Source organism: Perognathus longimembris, chromosome 3, assembly GCF_023159225.1.
Source record: "Perognathus longimembris pacificus isolate PPM17 chromosome 3, ASM2315922v1, whole genome shotgun sequence".
Classification (NCBI taxonomy): Eukaryota; Metazoa; Chordata; class Mammalia; order Rodentia; family Heteromyidae; genus Perognathus; species Perognathus longimembris.
Genome location: NC_063163.1, coordinates 91,690,684 through 91,712,065, shown reverse-complemented (window position 1 = coordinate 91,712,065; position 21,382 = coordinate 91,690,684). Strand labels below are relative to the sequence as shown.

The window sequence follows — 21,382 nt, the reverse complement described above, 5'->3', positions numbered from 1 at the left end:
GACCAACGTGTGCTACATAGTGAGATCTGGTCTCAGTAAGAATAAAAGGTTATTTGTCTCATTCAATTGTTCTCTCTCTCTCTCTCTCTCTCTCTCCCCCCCCAACCATCCCCACACTGTTTCCAGCATATTTATGATCTGCTGTTTTAAAAAAAGGCAAAGTTTTAAATGACAGTGATTTTATTGTATAAAGCACGTCAGGAAATAAGCCCCTAAATATTTGGGCACTGCAGTCAATGGCCACATTGATACGTTTTCCTCCTCACTGTTTTCATCTTGGTAACCCCCAGCAGCTGTGTGCTGCTCCTCCACTCTCCCTCTGGATCACCTTCCCATTTCAAGGTCTAGGCAGTGCCCCATGCTTTTTTCTTTTTTGTTTGTAGGTCTCCATGTTCTCGCTGGCATATTTTTCTATTTAAAGAGTCCTCAAGCATAGTTAAGTCAAGCTGGTTAGTGCTCCTAAATTCGAGAAGGCTCTCGAAAACCTTGGGGAGAAAATGCACCTGTTAGAGAACTTTAATGTAGACATAACTTCCAGCACTGTTGGCTTTGAGTTCACAGTTAATGAATCATCAGTATGCATTAAATGTATTTAAACAAAAGCAGACATAATACCTGTTATGGAATTACGGGTTGACACAATGTTCTGACCAGAGGCTCACAGGAACCTAACCCCAGCACGTTACACTCACTCATTCACTAGACCATGACTACTCTCAACAGCGAGGAACTACTGTATGTGTGTATGTATGTGTGTGTGTGTGTGTGTGTGTGTGTGTGTCCAAACTGAGACAGGTGGTTGCATGTTTGTGTGAGTAAGAAAGAAAGTATAGAAAGATGCATGTGACATCTTCAGCACCTCTCAAGGTAGCTGAGGATAGACAGGTATGAGGGAGCAGTGTGGTGATGTGGTTACAAGAATAAATACAGCAAAGCCAGCCAGCCAGCTCAAATACTTGTTCTCCTAACATAGCAGGCTCTAGCTAGGATCCTGAAAAGGCCAAGAACCTTTTCAATACCAAGCCAAATACTAAACATCTTAAGTTTTGCAATTAATTCTGCCACAGAGTATGAAAAAAGCCACAGACTCTGTAACTGAAGCAGTTCTAGTGCAGCCATGTTCCAGTAAATCTGTATTTGTAACAACTAGTGCCAAACACCAGATTTTACATAAGTTACAACCTCTCTGGGCCTCCATTACTTCATTAAAAGTGATGACTACATTACTGGATTATTGTGAGGTGCTTAGGGAGTGCCTGGTTTAATAGTTCCTTATTTTTCCTGTATGGTTTCACTTGTTACCAACAAGTATTAGAATGGTGATCTGCAAAACATCAAAGCAAATCTAAGGTGAAATGAAGACAGCACTTTCATGGAATTTACAGAGCAGCTGGAGAGAAAAGACTTGGATACCAAAGAGGTAGAATCACCAAGTCAGTGGACAGTATACATCAAAGGAGGAGAGGACTAGTGGTACAGCAACTGGGGGTTCAGGAGCTCAGCAATGGAAGTGAAACCCAATTAGTATGAGCAAGAGGGTAAGAATGTCTGGGGTATAATTTTAAGACCCAGATAGCTGAGGCTGAGTTCAAGAAGAGAGGAGGGATAGCCAGACACCAATGGCTCACATGTGCAATCCTAGCTACTCAAGAGGCTAAGATCTGAGGATCACAGTTCAAAGCCAGCCTGGACAGGTAAGTCCGAAACCCTTATCTCCAATTAATGACCAGAAATCCACAAGTGGAGCCTTGGAACAAAGTGGTAGAGTGCTGGCCTTCAGCAAAAAGGCTTGGGGACAGTGGTGCGGGGGGGGGGGGGGGGGAAACAGTTCCATGGCTATCACAAGTATTTTACATGTGCCATAAAATCTGGTTCTCAGAAGTTAATGAATTTGTTTGAAAATCAAGTCATACTTACAACCTTCAGTGACAAACCACCAAATGAGAAAATGTGTTTGGGTAGGTTCTGTAGAGTTCTAATACTTAGTGACAAGAATAATCTGGTAAAACTACACTGATCTAATTGAAATTCTTCAAATGTTCATAGTCAGGTCCTTTCTCCTGCTGAGATTAGAGTTGAAACACTCAGATGGGTAAAGCAGATCTAAATCCTTTGTTTAGGCTTTGCACATAGTTCCAAATGGGAAGGGCCTTATAACCAATTTCATACAGTGTGTCCATGCCACAGGCATCAAAAGAAACCTAGAAAAGTAAGCTGGCAAGTGACTGGCTCCTTTTATTATGCTACATGGTTCAAAGGTGCAAGTCCTAATAATCCTGTTGCTTAGAGGTAGGGACTGTTCACAAATAAATCTTTAAATAAAGGAGAATTTCCAGTAGAATGTCTTTTGAGTGTTTTAACCATGGTTTTACTATATAAGAATACCTTTTCTGCCAAGCACCAGTGGCTCATGCCTGTAATCCTAGCTCCTCAGGAGGCTGAGATCTAAGGACTGTGGTTCAAAGCCAGTCTGGTTAAGAAAGTCCGTGAGACTCCTATCTCCAATTAACCACCAGGAAACCAGAAGTGGCATTGTAGCTCCAGTGGTAGAGCACTAGCCTTGAGCTGAAGAGCTCAGGGACAGTTTCCAGGCCCAGAGTACAAGCATCAGGACCGCAAAGAAAAAAAAAACACCAAAAACCTTTTCTTTGTATAGTATATATATAGTGACAAAGTACTATGGCATTGTCCTTTTTGCCAAATCATATCATATTCTATTATATAACAACATTACTACTTTTGTATGTGTGATGTTTGGGGATGTGTAAAAATATTTATTGCTTTTGAGGGTCAGGCATAGTAATTCATGACTGTAATCCTAGCACTCCAGGACTTGGAGTAACTTATTTTACTTTTCTTCCTTATGGAGAGGTTTGACTGAAATAATAGCATAAAGCCCTTGGCACCATGCCTGGCACTCAGACAAGTGCTGAATAAATGTTGGCTTCTATAATGATTAGTGTTGTTTTAACTACTGAATAACAAAAATTATCCTATCATTGAAATTTTACCAGAAACAGTAGTTTGTGCAGTCTAAACAACAAAGATTTGGTCGTATTAAAAGGTCAGTTTGTTCATTTACAGTGAGGAAGAGAATGGCCAGGCTGATTGCAATTCATACACCCAGCTCAGCGGTTTCCCCTAGGGAGGCAGCACATTTAGGTAAGCAAATGAGATCAGTGAGAACATTGAAACCAAGCCAGAAAGACTGCTGCTTCCTCCTGCCCTGCTTCTCCTCCCACTTCAATCTGTCTACCTCAGTAACAATTTAGTACCCTAGGCCTCATTCACTCTCCTGGTCATGCCCTTTGACGTTCCATTAACTACCGATGAAAGCAGACATTCCTCCGCAGGCCTTTCTGGTGTGTATTCATCTACTTTCAAAGTTCCTATCTAATTCTATGTTGCATCCAACAGGACGAGTGCTCCACCCAGGAAGGATGACTTCTGTGTTATTCTTGGAACCACACCATGCTTATTTCCAAGTACGAAGGACAAGACAGGGCTTTCCTCACGAAACTCTCCTCTGTCAGGAGCCTTTCATATTCCAGATACTGACCTCCTTCATGAGGAAATGTACAAGTCATTCCTGCATCTCCTATATGCATGTTACTCTTTTCACATATATGCAAATATCAGAACGTTGACTTAAATACAATTAATCATGAAGTGGGGGGATTAAGGGCCTGGATTTTGTCCCTTAGGTTTTTTGGGTTTGTTTTTGCTCAAGGCTAATGCTCTGTGAGCCACAGCTCTACTTCTGGCTTTCGGCCATTAACTGGAGATAGGAGTCTCATGGATTTTCTTGCCCAAACTGGCTTTGAAACACAATCTTTATATCTCAGCCTTCTGAGTAGCTAGGAGTAGAGGCATAAGCCATCAATGCCCAGTTTTTTTTTAATCTTATTTCCCTAATCAGATTACAAAAACCAAAACTGAAGACCATTTCTATATTCCATATTCTATAGACCAGTAAACAGCACTGATTAAATAAGTACTGCATTGCTGAGTGTCTGAGGACACACTAACATGGCCCAGGTAACTCTAGCAAGGACGCCCCCTGGAATATTCCCTATGTCTGGATCTTCAGTGATCCCAAAGGCCCTTGCTAGCCCGTTGTGCTACTGGGAGGAGGTGGATGAAGGAGGTGGGACTTCCTGAAGTGAGGTCTGCTGGGAAGGAGACAGCTCCAGGATGTGCCCGTAACCAGGATGCTTTGCCTTACCACAGGCCCAAATGATGCACTCCATCAACCATGGGTTGAAACCTGGAACCAAAATAAATCCTTCCTCTCTTTGAGTTGGTTATCTCAGGTATTTTTTTCACAGCAATGGTAAGCTGACCAACCAGCTCCCCAGATTTCTAGCATCCATTTTTCTCTCAGCGTTCTCCTCAGTTCACATAATTGTATCACCATGTACCTTAAGACTTTTTTAATTATCCAGGATGTGGGTGTCTAACAGAGAATCATTCCCTTTAAATCTCAATTTGTTTCTGACTTCCAGCACTCTAGAAGCTACACAGACATTAAACAAGCTCCTAGTGAGGAACTTTGCAATCCTTTTCATTTTCTAGACCTCTTCAGTCCATTAGGCAGTTAGCATGTAGACATACTCTCCCAGAATATTACCTGCCAATTAACTGATACAACTGCTGCTTTTTAAAAAGAAAAAAAGATTAAAATCATGTTTCTAAAGCATCTCACTAAATGGGCATTGATTTTCTTTAATTCTTAACAAATACCTTCGATGTCTTGCGTGTTCTAGGGGCATAAGAGAGCTGCATAGTAGCCATTGTGGGTGTGTATCAGGATTCTTCCAACAAGCCTGTCCTAGGAAGGGAAAAATAATAATTAGAGATCTTGCCTAACAGAATACTTCCTGGCTTACTCATTCCAAAGATGGAACTGAAAAATTCTAAAAGCACTCTTCAAAAACCCAAACAAGGACAGTCCTGACTGTTTAGTTTAGAGAGAAATTTATCAAGTTCAATTCTGAAAACACATAGGAAGAATTAATACTATAACAGTCCTATCAGGTTCTATCTAATCTAGGAAGATGAATTTGAGTTGGAAGTTTCCAAATGAAAACTATGTAATTATAAATTGATGCTATTCTTTGGTAGATAAGTTAAATAAACAATTTAATCTCTGCACCAATTTTCCTCAAATTTGGCATAAAAGCTCTGGGTCAATTTTTTTCAACATAGAAAATTATAAGATAACTTTATTTGTTTAGAAATACAGGAGAAAAGAAAATTATAAGAACATCTAAAGACATAATGTATTTTATTATCTCCTGTAGGATAACAATACCAGAGGCTCAAAACATTTCTTAAATTAACTTTAGGTATACTTATTTGCAAATTCAAAAACCTCCAAAATTAATTTGCAGACTCCAGTCCCACTATGATGCTACTGGAAAAAAAATGGGAAAGAATGAGTATTCATGAAAATGTGGAGGAATGTCAGCTCTATGCACTGCTGGTGGAAATATAAAAAGGTCACCCATTGTGGAACACCAGATGCCAGCCAGTTCCTCAAAAATGTAGAATTACCACAGTACCTAGAACTCTACTTCTAAGTATACAGGGGGGAAAATGAAGGAAGGAGCCAGGTATTTATTCATTAGTGTTCATAGCACCACTCTTCATCACAATCAAAAGGTGAAAACAATTCAAATGTCTATCAGTCAATGAACAGATAAACAGTGATATGAATTCATTGTCTCAGCTATTCAAGAGACAGAGGCAGATGATTGCTTGAGCATAAGAAGTTAGAGGCCAGCCTGGGCAATACAGTGAGACCCTATTTCATACCAAAAAAAGGGGGATTGATAAATGGATAAGTTAACTATGAAAAAACATGGAGTGTCATTTAGTTTTTAGAAAGAAATGAAACTGGGCTGGGAATATGGCCCGGTGGTAAAGTGTTTGCCTCGTATACATGAAGCCCTAGGTTCAATTCCTCAGCACTACATATATAGAAAAAGCCAGAAGTGGTGCTGTAGCTCAAGTGGTAGAGTGCTAGCCTTGAGCAAAAAAGAAGCCAGGGACTCAGGCCCTGAGTTCAAGCCCCAGGACAGGCAAAAAAAAAAAAAACAGAAATAAATGAAACTATGATTCAGGCTACAATGTAAAGGAACTTTGGAAACATTTATGCTAAGTGACAAAAGACAGATACAAAAGAACAAATATTGTATGCTCCCACATAGAGGGAAGCAAATTCATAGAATCAGGGCAGGTTGGAAAGATGACCACTGAATTGGCACTGCCTTTTAATTTGGTGTGCAGAAGAAGGCTGGAAGTGGATGGTGGTGGGAGTTTAACACCGAACATGTGCTTGAAAAAGGCTGACTCAAGGGGCTGAGAATGTGGCTTAGTGGTAGAGTGCTTGCCTAGCATGCATGAAGCCTTGGGGTGGATTCCTCATTACCACATACACAGAAAAAGCCGGAAGTAGTGCTGTGGCTCAAGAGGTTGAGTGCTAGCCTGGAGCAAAAAGAAGGCAGGGACAGTGCGTAGGCCCTGAGTCCAAGCCCCAAGACTGGCAAAAAAAATAAAAATAAAAAGGATGACTCAAGGAGCCTTATATTGTGTGTAGTTTACCACTGTGAGAAAAAAAGTACACATTTAAAGCATTTACTTTCACATTATTTGTTGTGAGCTGTGGCTCACACCTGTAATTCTAGCTGTTCAGGAGGCTGAAATCTGAGCATCTTGGTTGGAAGGTAGCCAAGACAGGAAAGTCCATTGAGACTCTTATCTCCAATTAACCAGCAAAAGCTGGAAGTGTCAAGTACTAGAACACCAGCTGTGAGTTTTTTGAAAAAGCCAAGTAAGAGTTTGGGGGCCTGAGGTCAAGCCCAGGTACCAGCACTAAATTCAAAAAAAGAAAAGAAAAAAAGAAGAAAATAAAAAAGGAAGTAAGCAATTTCCTTTTCTTTACAAAGGCCTTGTTTTGAGTAAGGCTTCCCCAACCCCAATGTTTTACAAAATTATAACTGTTTGTAAAATAACCCATTCTATTGGGGGGGGCATGACTTGCTGTGTTTACAGATCAATGCAAAATTCTGGAAGATTTTTGCCAATAAGAAGCTAAAATTGTTTAACACTACCACAAGGTCGGAGATAGAGATTATAGACAACTGATACTTAATTGCTCTAAAATTACTTCTTCAAAGCAGCACTAGGGGGCATTCTTTTACAATATTTTCTATGTGATCAAAACTACCTAACTCTATCCGTCAGCAAAGTCCCAGGTAGCCTTCGTTGATTTCAAAGTATCACCTTCACATCTGACTCGTGCATCTGCTGCTTCCCTTAAATCTCAAGAAATAAAACGAGGAGAAAGAAAATTACCTATAAGAGTTTAAGCGCTAGTTCTAGCCCATTAAACCATCACCCCCTACTGGGGTAGTTATTAGTTTTAGAGACAATAAATAAGGAATAATGATTTTTAAATAGCTTTCTATATTGGTGGGATTTTTTTTAATTCTCTGTGATCATAAGATATTCTGATGGCCTGTCTAGAGAATCAAGCCCTGAAAATAGCAGCATCCAATTAGACCCCAATGCATTACTGTACCTTTATTTTCAGTCTGATATATGGGTAGCCTGGATTAAATTGATATTATCACAGAAAACTGAGATATCTAGGGCACTTGCTTTTGGGAAAAGCTTCAAGTCAGGTTCTATTAGCATTTAATAAATTCCTTAGAGATTCATGTCTGTAAAACAAGTACAATTAAAATTTAAACACACAGTTGTATGCATACAGAGAAAAAATAATTAGCAGTGAAATCTAGTAGAAAGTAGTTTTGGAATTAAGGAATATGAGTTCCAATTCTGACTCAATTGCCTACTAGTTGTGTGATTATGGCCAAATTACTCAGTTTCTCTGGAATCTAGTTTCCTTTTTATAAGATGGAACTTTTTAGGGCATGTTCAGTGTTTGTTTGATCATGTGTTTATCTGGGAAGATAGCAAAACATGTCTAACAGATGGACTTTTCTAGAACTGAACTGTCTAGAATCATATCTCAAAGCACAATTCACACTCCTTATAACCTTGAGCAAATTACATGCCTTGTTTTTGCCAGGTATGAAGTAAAGATAGTAACCTATCTACTTGATAAGATTGTTTCAAGGATTAGTCATTATTTATAAGGCACTTGGGACACTTTGTTTTTCTTCTTCTTCTACTTTTTTTTGCCAGTCATGCTTGGGACTCAGGTCCTGAGCACTGTCCCTGGCTTCTTTTTGCTCAAGGCTAGCACTCTACCACTTGAACCACAGTGATACTTTTGGTTTTTTCTGTGTATGTGGTACTGAGGTATCAAACCCAGGGCTTTGTGCATTCTAGGCAAGCACTCTACCACTAAGCCACATTCCCAGCCCTTGGGGCACTTTTTTTTTTTTTTCTTTTTTTCTTTTCCGAAATGCAAAAGCAAGGCTTTATTCAGGCGAACTGCAGGTCAGGCCTTGTCCTACACTCCGACGCAGCGGAGGTTAGGAGGAAGGCCCCGAGCTGAGATTTCACAGGGCTTATAAAGGCAAAAAAGCAAAGTTACAGCAATCAGGTGTTCAAGCAAGATTAGGATACGGGTACAAATCTGATTGGCTCAGGGCTTGAGGCATTACGGGGCGGTTAGAGTTAAGCATTTCAGGCGGTTAGAGTTAAGCAGAGTTTCCTGACTGGTTGGGCCCTAATAAGCTTGTCTTGCTAGCTGGGATAATTGGCGGCCTGGGTTACTAAAAGTTTAAACAGACAACAAAACGGGGGCTGCCTGAAAATGGGGTTTACTTCAACTCTTCACCACTAATAAACCTCCTTATGAACCTTCTCCTGTCTGTGATTATCTCTGCATGGTCCTCTGGGATGGCCGATACCTAAGCTTTCAGTTTCCTTAGTCAAGATGGAGTCAGCTCTACTTCCTTGGGACACTTTCTGACAGACATTTTGTCACATGTAACAAAATCTGTTTGCTTCAAAGATCTTATATGAGTGTTCCACCTCTGGTTTTCCTGTGGGTTCCTACTTCTTTCTTCTCATATCCTTGCAGACATTTCCCCACGAAACAGAAACAGGCACCTAACTATGCACATTGCCATAGTATTACCTGGTGACACAGCCTTAAAAAGACTTTATTTTTCCTTCTTGTCCTATCTCCCTCCTTCCATACTCCTGCATGAGGGAGTACAAGAATGTCTTCACAGTTCTAGGCAAGGTAGCTGCACTCCTCTCCTTGCCTCCCTGACCACAAGAGTGAAGGAACATTCAGGACAGCAACTCTGGAGATGGACATCTGCCCTCCAGAAAATAGGCAGACCAAGGCCGCCACAGACCCAAAACCATGCCTCAGTATATACATCCAAAAGCCCATGCTGCTGGGGCTTGTTAAAAACCCATCCTTAAGCCAGACACCAGTGGCTCATGCCTGTAATCCTAGCTACTCAGGAGGTTGAGGTCTGAGGATGGTGGTTCAAAGCCAGCACCGGCAGGAAACTCCATGAGGCTCTTATCTCCAATAAACTACTAAAAAAAAAAAAAAAGCCTGGAGTGGCGCTGTTGCTCAAGTGGTAGAGCACTAGCCTTGAGTGAGAGAAGCTCAGGGATAGTACCCAATCCAAGAGGTCAAGACCCAAGACTGGCAGGAAAAAAAAATCCTTGAAGCCAGTGGCTCACACCTGTAATCACAGCTACTCAGGAGGCTGAGATCTGAGATCTGAGCATCACAGGCTAGCCTGGTCAATTAATCATCAAGAAGATGGAAGTGAAGCTGTAACTCAAGTGAAAGAATGCTAGCCTTGAGCACAAATGCTCAGGGGCAGTGCCAGGCCAGTAAGTTCAAGCTGCAGCACTGGCACTAAAATACATACATCCATACCCATCCTTCTCCCTAGACTAAGGACTACACTTTTTTCTCTTGAAAAAGCAGCATATACAGTTCTCATTTTGTATGGCAAAATCAATCAAACCTCACTTTTTCCCAAAACCCTGTTCTCATGATTTGTGAATTGGCCTTGCATTCAAGGGGCTGAATTTCTAATACCATGCCCATTTCCCTTGCCATCCTGGTATTCTGTAGCTACTCTGTCATAGGAGTTCTATTTTTTTTCTTCTCATTAGACAAACAAACGTACTCCCATTTTTCTATTACTATGCCTATGCCTATTGTAATGACTCTGTGTGTGCGTGCGTGCGTGTGTGTGTGTGTGTGTGTGTGTGTGTGTGTGTGTGTGTGTGTATACACTGAGGCTTGAACTCAGGGCCAGGGCACTGTCCCTGAGCTTCTTCTTGCTCAAGGCTATCACTCTACTACTGGAGCCACAGCTCCACTTCCAGATATGTTGGTAGTTTATTGGAGTCTCACAGACTTTCCTGTCTGGGCTAGCATCAAAAACCCCAACCCTCAAATCTCAGCCTCCTGAGTAGTTAGAATTACAGGTGTGAGCCACTATGCCTGGCTGTGTGCTAGTGATTTTTAAGTGCATATTCCCAGGCTCATTTCTGAAATCTAAGGATCTCAGAAGATCCTCAGATGGCCCACAACTCTGTCCATTAGACAATTCCACTTTGATGCTCTTAACACATGCCATGTGCATTTTTTCCCCAAAATCTGTTTTCTGTTCCCTAGCTAAGGAATGGTATTATCAAACAGCTAATCACCCAAATCTAAACCATGTAACTTTAACCCCAACCCCTTCCTCATCCTCTTGCCTAGCTTCCCCTCCTTCTTGTCAACTGTGCTGCCTCTCTCTACTCATCTTTTGTCTGGATTTCTGCAACCACCAGTCTGCTTGTCATTGGCCTTAGCCCTCTTATTCTCTTCTTTATACTGCAGCCAGCTTTCTTTTTCAATTACAAACTTGATTATGTATCTTTCCCAGACTATAGTGCTCCAATGGCTCTTTACTGCCCTCAGAATAAAATCTAAGCAACTAACCACAGCTTCAAGATTTGGCTCCTGCCTCCCTGTTTCATCTCCAAATCATTTTACCTCATGCTTTTATAAACTAGCCATTCTTATCTAATTATCCTAAAAGGGCTACATTCCACTGGCTTTCAGGCTTTGCCAAGAGTCCCTCCTTCTGAAACATCTTCCTCCATTACCAATTCTTACTCATCTCCTGAAAGGTTTCATGTAACTTTCTCATGGAATGATTTCCTGATTGCCTCCCTTACCACTAGCAAATCTAGGTTGATCATCTACTGCAACATATATCATGGGTGCCTTTATGCTTCCATAATGAACAAAAGAGCAAACATTTCTATTTAGCTCCTTCATTTTCAAGTTATCCCCACCCCACCCTTACTGCAGTTTGAACTGAGAGACTATGCTTGCTAAGATGGAATGTTTTTAGTCATCTTTTGCTTTGGTTATTTTTCAAATAGGGTATTGGGTTAATGACCTGGTTAGCCTAGACCACCATGATTCTCCTATTCATAGTTACTTTTCCACCAGTTGGCCTCCATGATCTTCCCAATCTCTGTTTCCTGAGTCACTAGGATTACAGTTATGAGCCACTGTGCCTGAAAGAAGATTTTTGGTTTTTAGTTTTGGGGGGTGGTACTAACATTTAAGACTAGGGTTTTGTGCTTGCTAGGCAGGTGCTCCACCATTAAGCTACATCTCCAGTCCATTTTGTGTTGGTTATTCTTTTGTTTGTTTGTTTTGTTTTTTGACAGTCCTGGGGCTTGAACTCAGGGCCTGAGCACTGTCCCTGGCTTCTTTTTGCTCAAGGCTAGCACTTTACTACTTGAGCCACAGCGCCACTTCCAGCTATTTCTATAGATGTGATGCTGAGGAATGGAACCCAGGGCTTCATACATACAAGGCAAGCACTCTACCACTAGGCCATATTCCCAGCCCTGTGTTGGTTATTCTTGAGACAAGGTCCTGCCTCCTGCCAGGAATGTACCTAATCATGAGCCACATATTTTAGGCTGGATGGCAGGGCACACCACCACATCCAGCTTTCTCCATTGAAACTGAATCTTGTGGACCTTTCTGCCAGGTTGGCTTTGAACCACAATTCATCTGATTTTAGCTACCCTAGTAGCTAGGATTACACATATGAGGCCCCGGTACCCAGCCCAGTAAACTCAATTTTCAGAGCTTTAGCATACTCACATCAGTACCATCTGACTCCAGAATATTTTCATTAAAAAAAGAAACTAAAAGAAACTCATGAACTCTCATTCTGTCCCATCTGTCCTTACTGGCCACTAATCTGCTTTTTAAAGTTTGAGACAGGGTATCACTATGTAGTCCAGGCTAACTTTGAACTTGTTACCTATCTGCTTCAGTCTTGGATTACAGGCATATACCATCACTCCCAGCTTCTAATCTACTTCTCATCTCTATGGATTTTTACAATCTAGATATTTCCTATAGGTTGAATCATGTCACATATGACCTTTAGTGTCTTGCTTAGCTTGTTCTTGAATACTCAGCATCATCACAGACTAGAACAAAGTAGATGCTCAATAAACATTTGCTACTGGGGGCAGTGGCTCATACATGTCATCCTAAATAAGTGGGAAGCACAAAATAGGAAGTTTGTGGTCCCAGTGGGCTAGGACAAAAGGCGAGACACTATTTGAAAAAAGAATAATTAAACTAAAAGGACTGGGGGTGTGGCTCAAATGGTAGTGTACCTGCCTAGCAAGCACAAAGCCTTGAGATCAAACCCTGATTCTGCCAAAAATGAATGGATAGAGTTGGTCCAGTTGCTCATGCTTATAACCCTAGCTACTGAGGAGGCCAAGATCTGAGGGAAGTCCCTAAGACTCTTATTTTCAATGAATGACCAAAAAGCTGGAATTGGAGCTGTGGCTCAAATAGTAGAATGCCAGCCCTGAGTAAAAGGGGAGGGGGGTAAAAAAAGAAAAACCTAAAGGATATTATTGCCCAGGCCCTGAGATCAAGCCCTACTACTGGCACAATAAATAAACTAACAAATAAATAAATGCACAGTGGCAAAGCACTACATAAACAAAGCCTAAAGGTCCAGAAAAGACAACATTTTAGAAAGAGGAGGAATGTTAAATGCCATCTAAATCTGAATACCTACTTTTCTAGATGAAATCATCAAGATTTAGAGAAATCACTGCCTTACTCAGGACCAGCCTGTCATTTAGTGGCAAAAGGAAGCATACAGAAACGGCACTCACAATCCCATCTTCCTAAACTGACTCCCCAAGGTACATTTCCTCTTTGTTTTCACCTCCTCTAATGTCATGAGCCAGCAGCCTCTTCCTACTTGTGGGCTTATTTGCTTGTGTGTTTCTAAACACGGCAGGGTGTCTTTTTCTGTATTCTACCATGAGCTTGCTTCAGGAAGGTAAAAAGGTCCAAATCAGTTTCAAAATAAGCAGGCTCCTTTCAACCTGCAACTATTCTGTTGCTACTGTTATTTTTCCCTGGAGCAGGTGTTGGGGGTGGGGAGGAGGTGCTTCTATTCAAGTACAAACCACTGCTAAACTTTGAAAGCTGGCAACCTAGAGAACATGTACCTCCAGAGAATAGCTCTGATAAAATGTTTTAAAAATCACCTTGTTCTGTTTCATTATCTATGAAACAGGGGTTTCATAACTATGGATTTACAGAGCTCTTAACTTTCAAATGTCTTTTGCTTATGTATTTGTTGGCAATCTTGGACCCAAAACATCTGAGAATAAACGATACACCAATAGTATTCATCCTTACCTTTGGTCTGACCACACTGTGACAAGAATTATGATCTTGAAGAGGCAACATATCTATGATCTTTCTGGAAAAATATATTATCCCAGACCTACCTCCTGACCTACATATCAAATGCCCTATTTTAAACAGTGGCACAATTACTATTTTATCCCTTTCTGAATCTTTCTAAGACTTAAATCTTTATAAGCTTCAGATAGACTAACCAGCTTTTGTTTTGTCTAGTAAGATTTTGCCTACCTTTACTATCCTTTGTTTCTACCACTCCAATTGAAGCCAAAACTAATTTATTTTATTTGTCCAAAGATAATCATATTAGATTTACTAAGGCTCTCAACCCATGTCCCGGTCTTCTAAAGCCACATTTCTTACAAGAAAGCTCCCTATCAAGGAGTAAGAGCCCACACCAGTGGCTCACGCCTACAATCCCAGCTGCTCTGGAAGCTGAGATCTGACGACTGAGGTTCAAAGCCAGCCCAGGCAGGGAAGTCCTTGAGACTCTCATCTCCAATTAACCACCAAAAAAAAAAAAAAAAAAGCTGAGGGTGGAGCTGCGGCTCAAGCGGCAGAGTGCTAGCCCATGAGCAAAGCGCTCAGGGTTAGAACCCTGAGTTCAAGCCTCAGTATTGGCACACAAAATAAAGAGGACATGGAAATAGTTCACAATGACCCACCCTGCCAGAAGATATATATATATACTACTTTTTTAAAGAGAAAAGTTCCTTTCTATAAGTGAATGATATCTAATAGCTAGATTCAGAAATGCTGCCAGATGACCTTCCTTTCAAATGTATTATAAGAAAGATGGCTTTATGCAAAGTTTGTGTCAGCATAAAATGGATCCACGATTCATAAAGCTGGACAGGAGCCGAGGGATCTTTTCCTACTAATTCAAGCCTCACTTTAAAGCAAATTTAGTGGAAGAAGGTGCTGGAACCAAAGAACAATGAATGAAGATGGGAAAGAGAAGAAAGAAAAAGGAAGATGAGTAAGGAAAGGATTTTGTACAACTACTAAAAGATAAAAAAGGGCTGGGGATATGGCCTAGTGGCAAGAGTGCCTGCCTCATATACATGAGGCCCTGGGTTCGATTCCCCAGCACCACATATACAGAAAATGGCCAGAAGTGGCGCTGTGGCTCAAGTGGCAGAGTGCTAGCCTTGAGCAAAAAGAAGCCAGGGACAGTGCTCAGGCCCTGAGTCCAAGCCCTAGGACTGGCCAAAAAAAAAAAAAAAGATAAAAAAAGAAATCAACAAGCTCAAGGTAAGGAAATACGGAGCAGTCATTAAAAAGTTTTTTGGTATTTTTTTTTTTTTAAAGAATAAAGAAGGCCTCACTCTTTTTTTTTTTTTTGGCCAGTCCTGGGCCTTAGACTGGGGGCCTAAGCACTGTCCCTGGCTTTCTTTTGCTCAAGGCTAGCACTCTGCCACTTGAGCCACAGCGCCACTTCTGGCCATTTCCTATAGGGAATTGAACCCAGGGCTTCATGTATATGAGGTAAGCACTCTTGCCACTAGGCCATATCCCCAGCCACAAGGCCTCACTCTTGTAATCCTAGTTGCTCAGGAGGCTGTGATCTGATGATCAAGATTTGCTAATCAGCCTGGGCAGGAAAGTCTATGAGACTCTTACCTCCAATGAACCACGAAAGAGCTGGAAGTGTAGCTATGGCTCAAGTGGTAGAGCCCTAGCCTTAGGCTCAGGGACAGCTCTGAGGCCCTGAGTTCAAGCCTCAGGACCAACACACACACAAAAAAAGAGGTCAACTTAATTCTCATACCAGACACAAATATTCCAACTGAATTATGGATCTAAATGTAAAACATTTAGATATGTAAAACCATAAAGCAAGGGAACCTGGCTTGCCAAATTTTCCCAGAGCTTGCTTCAATAAATTATTATCCACCACTGTAACAAATTCCATTTGGCCCTTATGATTCTGCTACTCCATAATCAGAGTAAATTACTTCTACTCTATTGAGTATTTGTTCATGCTCTTTTGAGTTTTAAATACCTTTTTCGTGCTATTTCAATTACTTGTGCATCAACTTAGTAGAGGAGCTGTACTGTGCCAGGCAGTGTGCAGGATTGTGTATTATAAAATATGGTTCCCATCCCCAGAGATTTATGGTCTGATGAGGGAGAAATTAGATGATCCTCCCAACGATATGTAAAACTCACCCCTGAGGGGGCACAATGTGAGCAAGTCAGCAAGTGAGCAGCCATGGGCTGCATAGCTGGTTTCAGAATAATCTGGAAATTCACACCCCTCATGTCCAGCAGAATTAATAGCCACTCTTCCGCCCAGTAAAAGAGCTCAGGTCATCCCACCCCCCCTCCCCACGACCCTGTTCACCTCAACCGTGGGTCCCAAGCATTGCCTATGGAAGGACATGAGCCTGTAACTGCTGACAACCTGACCAAGGTAAGATAAAACCCAAACGCCCCACCCACAGGCCGACTCCTGGAGGCGGAAGGCTGATGATGACTGACTCCTAGTCAATGCTAATTGAGATTGATTGAAGGGGACGGAACGTGGGAGCATAATGCATGGGGTGGCACTGATCAAGATAGATTGTATTCATAACCACTTAATTTTCTGTAAAGCTGGATTCCTCTATTTCCTCAAATACCTGAATCTTGAAGCCTCTTGGAGGAAGGCAAGGTGAGGTTCTCGGGGTCTTCGCTCCTTTCTTTTTCCTTTTTTTTTTTTTAAATTGGGCTAGTCCTGGGTCTTGAACTCAGGTCCCGGGCGTTATCCCTGGCTTTTGGATTGCTCAAGGCCGGCGCTCTGCCACGTGGGCCACGGCTACAGACCCGTCCGTCTCTGGCTTTTGCTGGTTAACTGGAGGGACGAGTCTTACAGACTTCGCTGCCCGGCTTTTCCTGGCTTTGCACCTTAAGCTCCTACGTCAGGCTAGGATTGCGGGCGCGCCGCCGCTGGCGCCTGGCAAGTGCCTCTTTATATCAGAAATGTGGCGTTTTTATCATTAAACAGCGTGGGGGGGGGGCACCTCTCCTCAGCCCCCACCCGTGTTTCAGGCCCTCAGAAAACTGCCTCCAATTCAAATTTAAAAGCCTCAAGTAGAAAGAAAAGAAAATTAAGCCCAAGACCAAAGGACTTACCGCCACCAACGTCCTTTTCGAGAAAATTCTCCACTTCAACCGGCCGACGACGCTGACTGCTGCTCTAGAGCTAAGGACCCGGCTTCTCCCAGCCTGGACCCGCCCCCTCCGGCTCATGAATAATCAATGAGCCTCTCCAGGGCGGGCCAGGAGCATCTCCAATCAACCATTACCTACTGGGACCCGGCCTCATCGGCCTCATGAATATGCAAATTGAAGGCATGGCGTGGCTAACGGTCTTTGGAGGACTCCGCCCCCTCAAGGTAGGCCCTCCAGGGCCCTGGTCGAAGGCGCTGTAGGCCTCTAAGTCCCACGCGGCGCCTCCGGAAGCCGGGCCTGCGGGACTGCGCCGGCCCTCAGTGGGCAACTGGAGGCCAGAGGAGGAGGGAGACATCTAGAGGGCATCGCTGCCCCTTTCCTATGGCTGGAGCCCTTTCTCTGTCTCTGTCTCTCTCTACATAATATATATTATATAATATGTTATCATATTATTATATATTATATAATATACAATTATCATATGATATACTATGTAATATATAACATATAATATATGCATATGATATAATATGTAAGGCCTAGACAAAATATCAATACAATCTAAATAATTTAGGTAGGCAGAAGTCAGTGGAGCTAGGATACACTGAGTCATTATTCAAAACGCACCTACGGCCCTGCCTAAATAATTGAGCTTGAGTAAAGTTGTTTTACTTCCGCACACCTAGGGAGTTAAAATAAGTCTCTCTCATCCACAGCCAACTATTAACAATGTTAATCCCTACCAGCTATTCTAAGAAAATGCTAAGGATTTAAACTCTAGGAAACATATCTCAAACCCCCTTTTTGGGGTAAACTCCCCAGCTTCAGCCAATCAGCAGGTGGTAGAGAAGGCCTCAAGGTCTAGCTGCGTCTTCAGGCAGCAAGATAAGGGCTAGACAGCCCTGCAGGATGGCATGAGGGCCCGGACCACTGAGCTTAAGTGACCCGCCCCCATGAGCCAGCCAACCACCTTTTCTAGACCTGTTCCCCACACCAGTTGCACCAACCAGCTTTTAAAATTGTTTTATTATTTTCCCACAGCATAATGAAATTTGCTGTAGGATACTATGATGCATGAAACACCCCTGACAACCCTATAAAAACCCTGCTAGACAGAAGGGCAGGGCTCTCAATCCAGATCCGCTGAGTCGGTGAAGGTTGTGAGTCCAGGCTCGAGCTTGCAATAAAGACTCTCGTGTACTTGCATCGGAATCGGCTACTTGGTGGTCTTTGGGGACTCCTGAAATCTGGGCTTATCAAATATACTATATATTATTATATAATGTTACTATAATATATAATGATATATAAATGTATAGTATTAGTATATTAAATATTATAATATATATTAAATATAACATTGTATATGATATACTAAATATAATGTTATATACTATATATTATATATTTATGTTAATAACAAGAATTCTATCATGTGTATTATAAATTATGTTATATAGTTTACATTGTATATTTTATAATTTATAAAATGCATAGCTGTAGTCGGGTGCTAGTGGCTGACACCTGTAATCCTAGGCTGAGATCTGAGGCTGGCAGTTCAAAGCCCCCCAGCTCAGAAAAGTACACGAGACTCTTACCTCCAACTAATCACAGAAAAAACCCAAAGTGGCGCTGTGGCTCAAGTGGTAGAGTGCTAGCCTTGAGCAAAAGGAGCTCAGGGACAGTGCCCAGGCCCAGCGTTCAAGGCCCAGGACCAACAAAACAAAACAAAAAAAATAGTTGTAATATATTACATAATGTATTACATAAAAAATATAACAATTACATTATATATACTATATAATACTATTATATATTTTATAAATAGCATATTTTAAATACTCCATGCATAATATGTACGCCTAAAATATTTTCTATTATAGATATAAAATATATGTTTATATATGATATATGTAAAATAATATATATATAGAACACTAATGTATAATTATACAAATAAATCATGGCCCCGCTCTCCTTGTCCTTGCCCTGGCCTGAACTCAGATTCTTCACGGGAGCTAAGTCCCAGAGTGGGGGACTATGCCCCCTCACATCCTGCCCTGGTGTTTAAGGGGCGCTTAGCATCCTGTGGAGATCTCTGAAAGGTCCTGACACCCTGAACCTCTACAAGGGTGTCTCCTAGGACAGTGAAGGAAAGAGAAGGCCACTGGGCACCAAAGTAAGCAACAACAACAAGACTGAAGCTGAGCAGAGCCTGACTTTAGGACACAGTGTCTTAAAAACACACACTGTGAACTGAAACTATTCCTTTAGTGCGGTCTTTCCCAGCCTTCCTATTACCCAACCTTGGCAATCATAATGTCTCCAGCCCTTGTGAATGTTCCCTGGGGGCAAAATCATGCTGGCTTGAGGCCTGCTTGGGTCCTCTGCTACTTTCCAGGAATAACTGCTTCCTAATTTCCCACAGCACAGCTGGACAGCGTTTCATCACCAGCCTTTTTCCAGCTTTAGAAAAACTTACCTGGTTTTGCTGGCTGGACCTCTACTATCTTTATGGTGGCTGTCATAATTGTCCATCTGCCTTCTGGCCTAACCTCAGCACCAGCATGTCCAACGACTTTCCCATTCTGACCCATATGAATGGAAGTTGAGCCCACTCCCCAACGGAGCCATTCCATCTCACTTTTGGTTTCCTAAACAGAATTGATCTCCATGTAGACTTCATTTCTTCACCATTTAGAAGGTAAATAAGCTGCATTTGAGGGCTGGTCTGGCTGAGCTATCAATCTCCGCATTCTCTGTACTCCCCAATAGAACATCTGGCACACTGTGGACATTCAATAAATGGTGGTGAGCCTGGCATGGTAGTGTGTGCCTGTAATTCCAGCTGCTCAGGAATTTGAGGCCAATCTGTGCAATTTATGGGAACTCTGCCTTAAAATTTTTAATAATTAAAAAAGGAAATGGGGGTGCAGCTCAGTGGTAGAATGATGGCCTACAATGTCATAAATGTTGAACTGAAACAAATTACCCTTTTTTCCTTATCCTTCATTTGTTGGGCTCCTTGTAACATTTGTTTAGATCCTGGATGGGTGAATGAGGCCCAGTGCTGGGAGCTAGGAGACAAAATCTTTCATCTTTTCTACTGACTTATCAACTCCTTGAGGGCAGAAGCTATTCATTTGACTTCTTTCATTATGTTCAAATAGATAAATGAATGAACTCACCAATGACTTCAGAGAACCTGTTAGACACTTAAGAATTGAAATGCTGGAGAAGGCTTTAGAACTTATCCAGCTCTAGTCCTTTATTGAAGAGAGTTTAATTTGCTCACGGTCCCTAAGCTTATTAAGAGAGCAAGTCACACATGCACAATTGCACAATCAGAGGTCCCGCATCTCTCATTTCAAGGCTTGCTCTTGAATCCACCCAGGGTAGCCTCTGATTACTTTTCTGTGAACTTAACTTACAATTCAAATACAGAAGTCCCCAGCCAAACACTTGTTTCTTGTCATCTCAAAAGCTTTGAACTTGTACTCTGATTAAGTCCAGCCCTGGGGGATAATGGCCTAATGAACTCAAACATGATATATGATAGTCAAACAGTTTCCAAGCTGATTTTTCCCCCTTGTCAGAGATAAGAAACTGGAGATTGTCTCTATTCAAAGCAAAGCCTCTTGAGTTTGTTGTTGTTGATTGATCAGCTGACTATATTGACAAGACACTGATTGGTTCCATGTTGAAGAAAACATACAATACAAAACACGGAAAAAATTGGTTCCATCTCCTCCCTCTTATTTACCCTTACCCACCCACCCCAATTACTAATCATTGTGAATTGGTCAGAATAGAACTCAGAGCCATCTTGTTTGTTTTGGAAGGCTAAATTATTCACTGACATCACTGGGGGGACTGGAGATAATGACATGGCAGAGGATAAGTTGAGTAGGAAATGGAGACCTCAAATCCTACTCCACATGTAGAAAAATGCTTTGCAAATATTAATGGAAGCAGAAGTCAGGGCGAGGGGCTAGAAGTGGCAGCTCTAAGGTCTGAATGAGGAATTGAGGCAGCTTTCACCACAAAGGGGCATTGTAGGAGAAGAGCATGCATGTGTCGTTTCTTTTCTTCATACTTCAGCAATGGCTAAGTGATTTCAAGAATCACACACATTTTTACCTAACACTCTTGAATCGGGAGAGAAAAGAAGATATAAGATGCATTCATTCTTCTGGCACTAATGCACTTCTGAGAGCTAAAGATTGCCTTTCAATGCCAAGTGCCTCATGGTTGACAAAATGGCTGAGGAGAGATAGGCCCCTTTCATCTTCCTTGCCTTCTCCACTCAATTGTGACTCTCCTGTTGCTTTATTTCAAGCCCTCTGGTTTTACGTGAGGATGTTACTTTATCCTAGTTTCCACTGGGGAGCAAGGTATGGTAGTGTTTGCTTGGATTTTTGTTTGTTTGGTGGTAATGAGGTTTGAACTCAGAACCTTGTGCTTGCTGGGCCAGTGCTTTACCACTGAGCCACACCTCCAGCGTGGCTT

General features: G+C 41.8%; 1 protein-coding gene across 1 annotated transcript in view; it reads right to left on the bottom strand.

Moving 5' to 3' along the window:
* Positions 1 to 19,249, bottom strand: part of Hormad2 (HORMA domain containing 2) — an 89,882-nt gene extending 70,633 nt beyond the window's left edge. The window contains exons 1-2 of the mRNA XM_048340721.1: positions 19,175 to 19,249; positions 4,744 to 4,831 (exon numbers count right to left, since the gene is read on the bottom strand). Of these exons, the coding sequence (XP_048196678.1) occupies positions 4,744 to 4,794 (51 nt within the window). The 5' untranslated portion in view covers positions 4,795 to 4,831; positions 19,175 to 19,249. The remainder of the gene's footprint in view (positions 1 to 4,743; positions 4,832 to 19,174) is intronic.
* Positions 19,250 to 21,382: the final 2,133 nt, after the last annotated feature.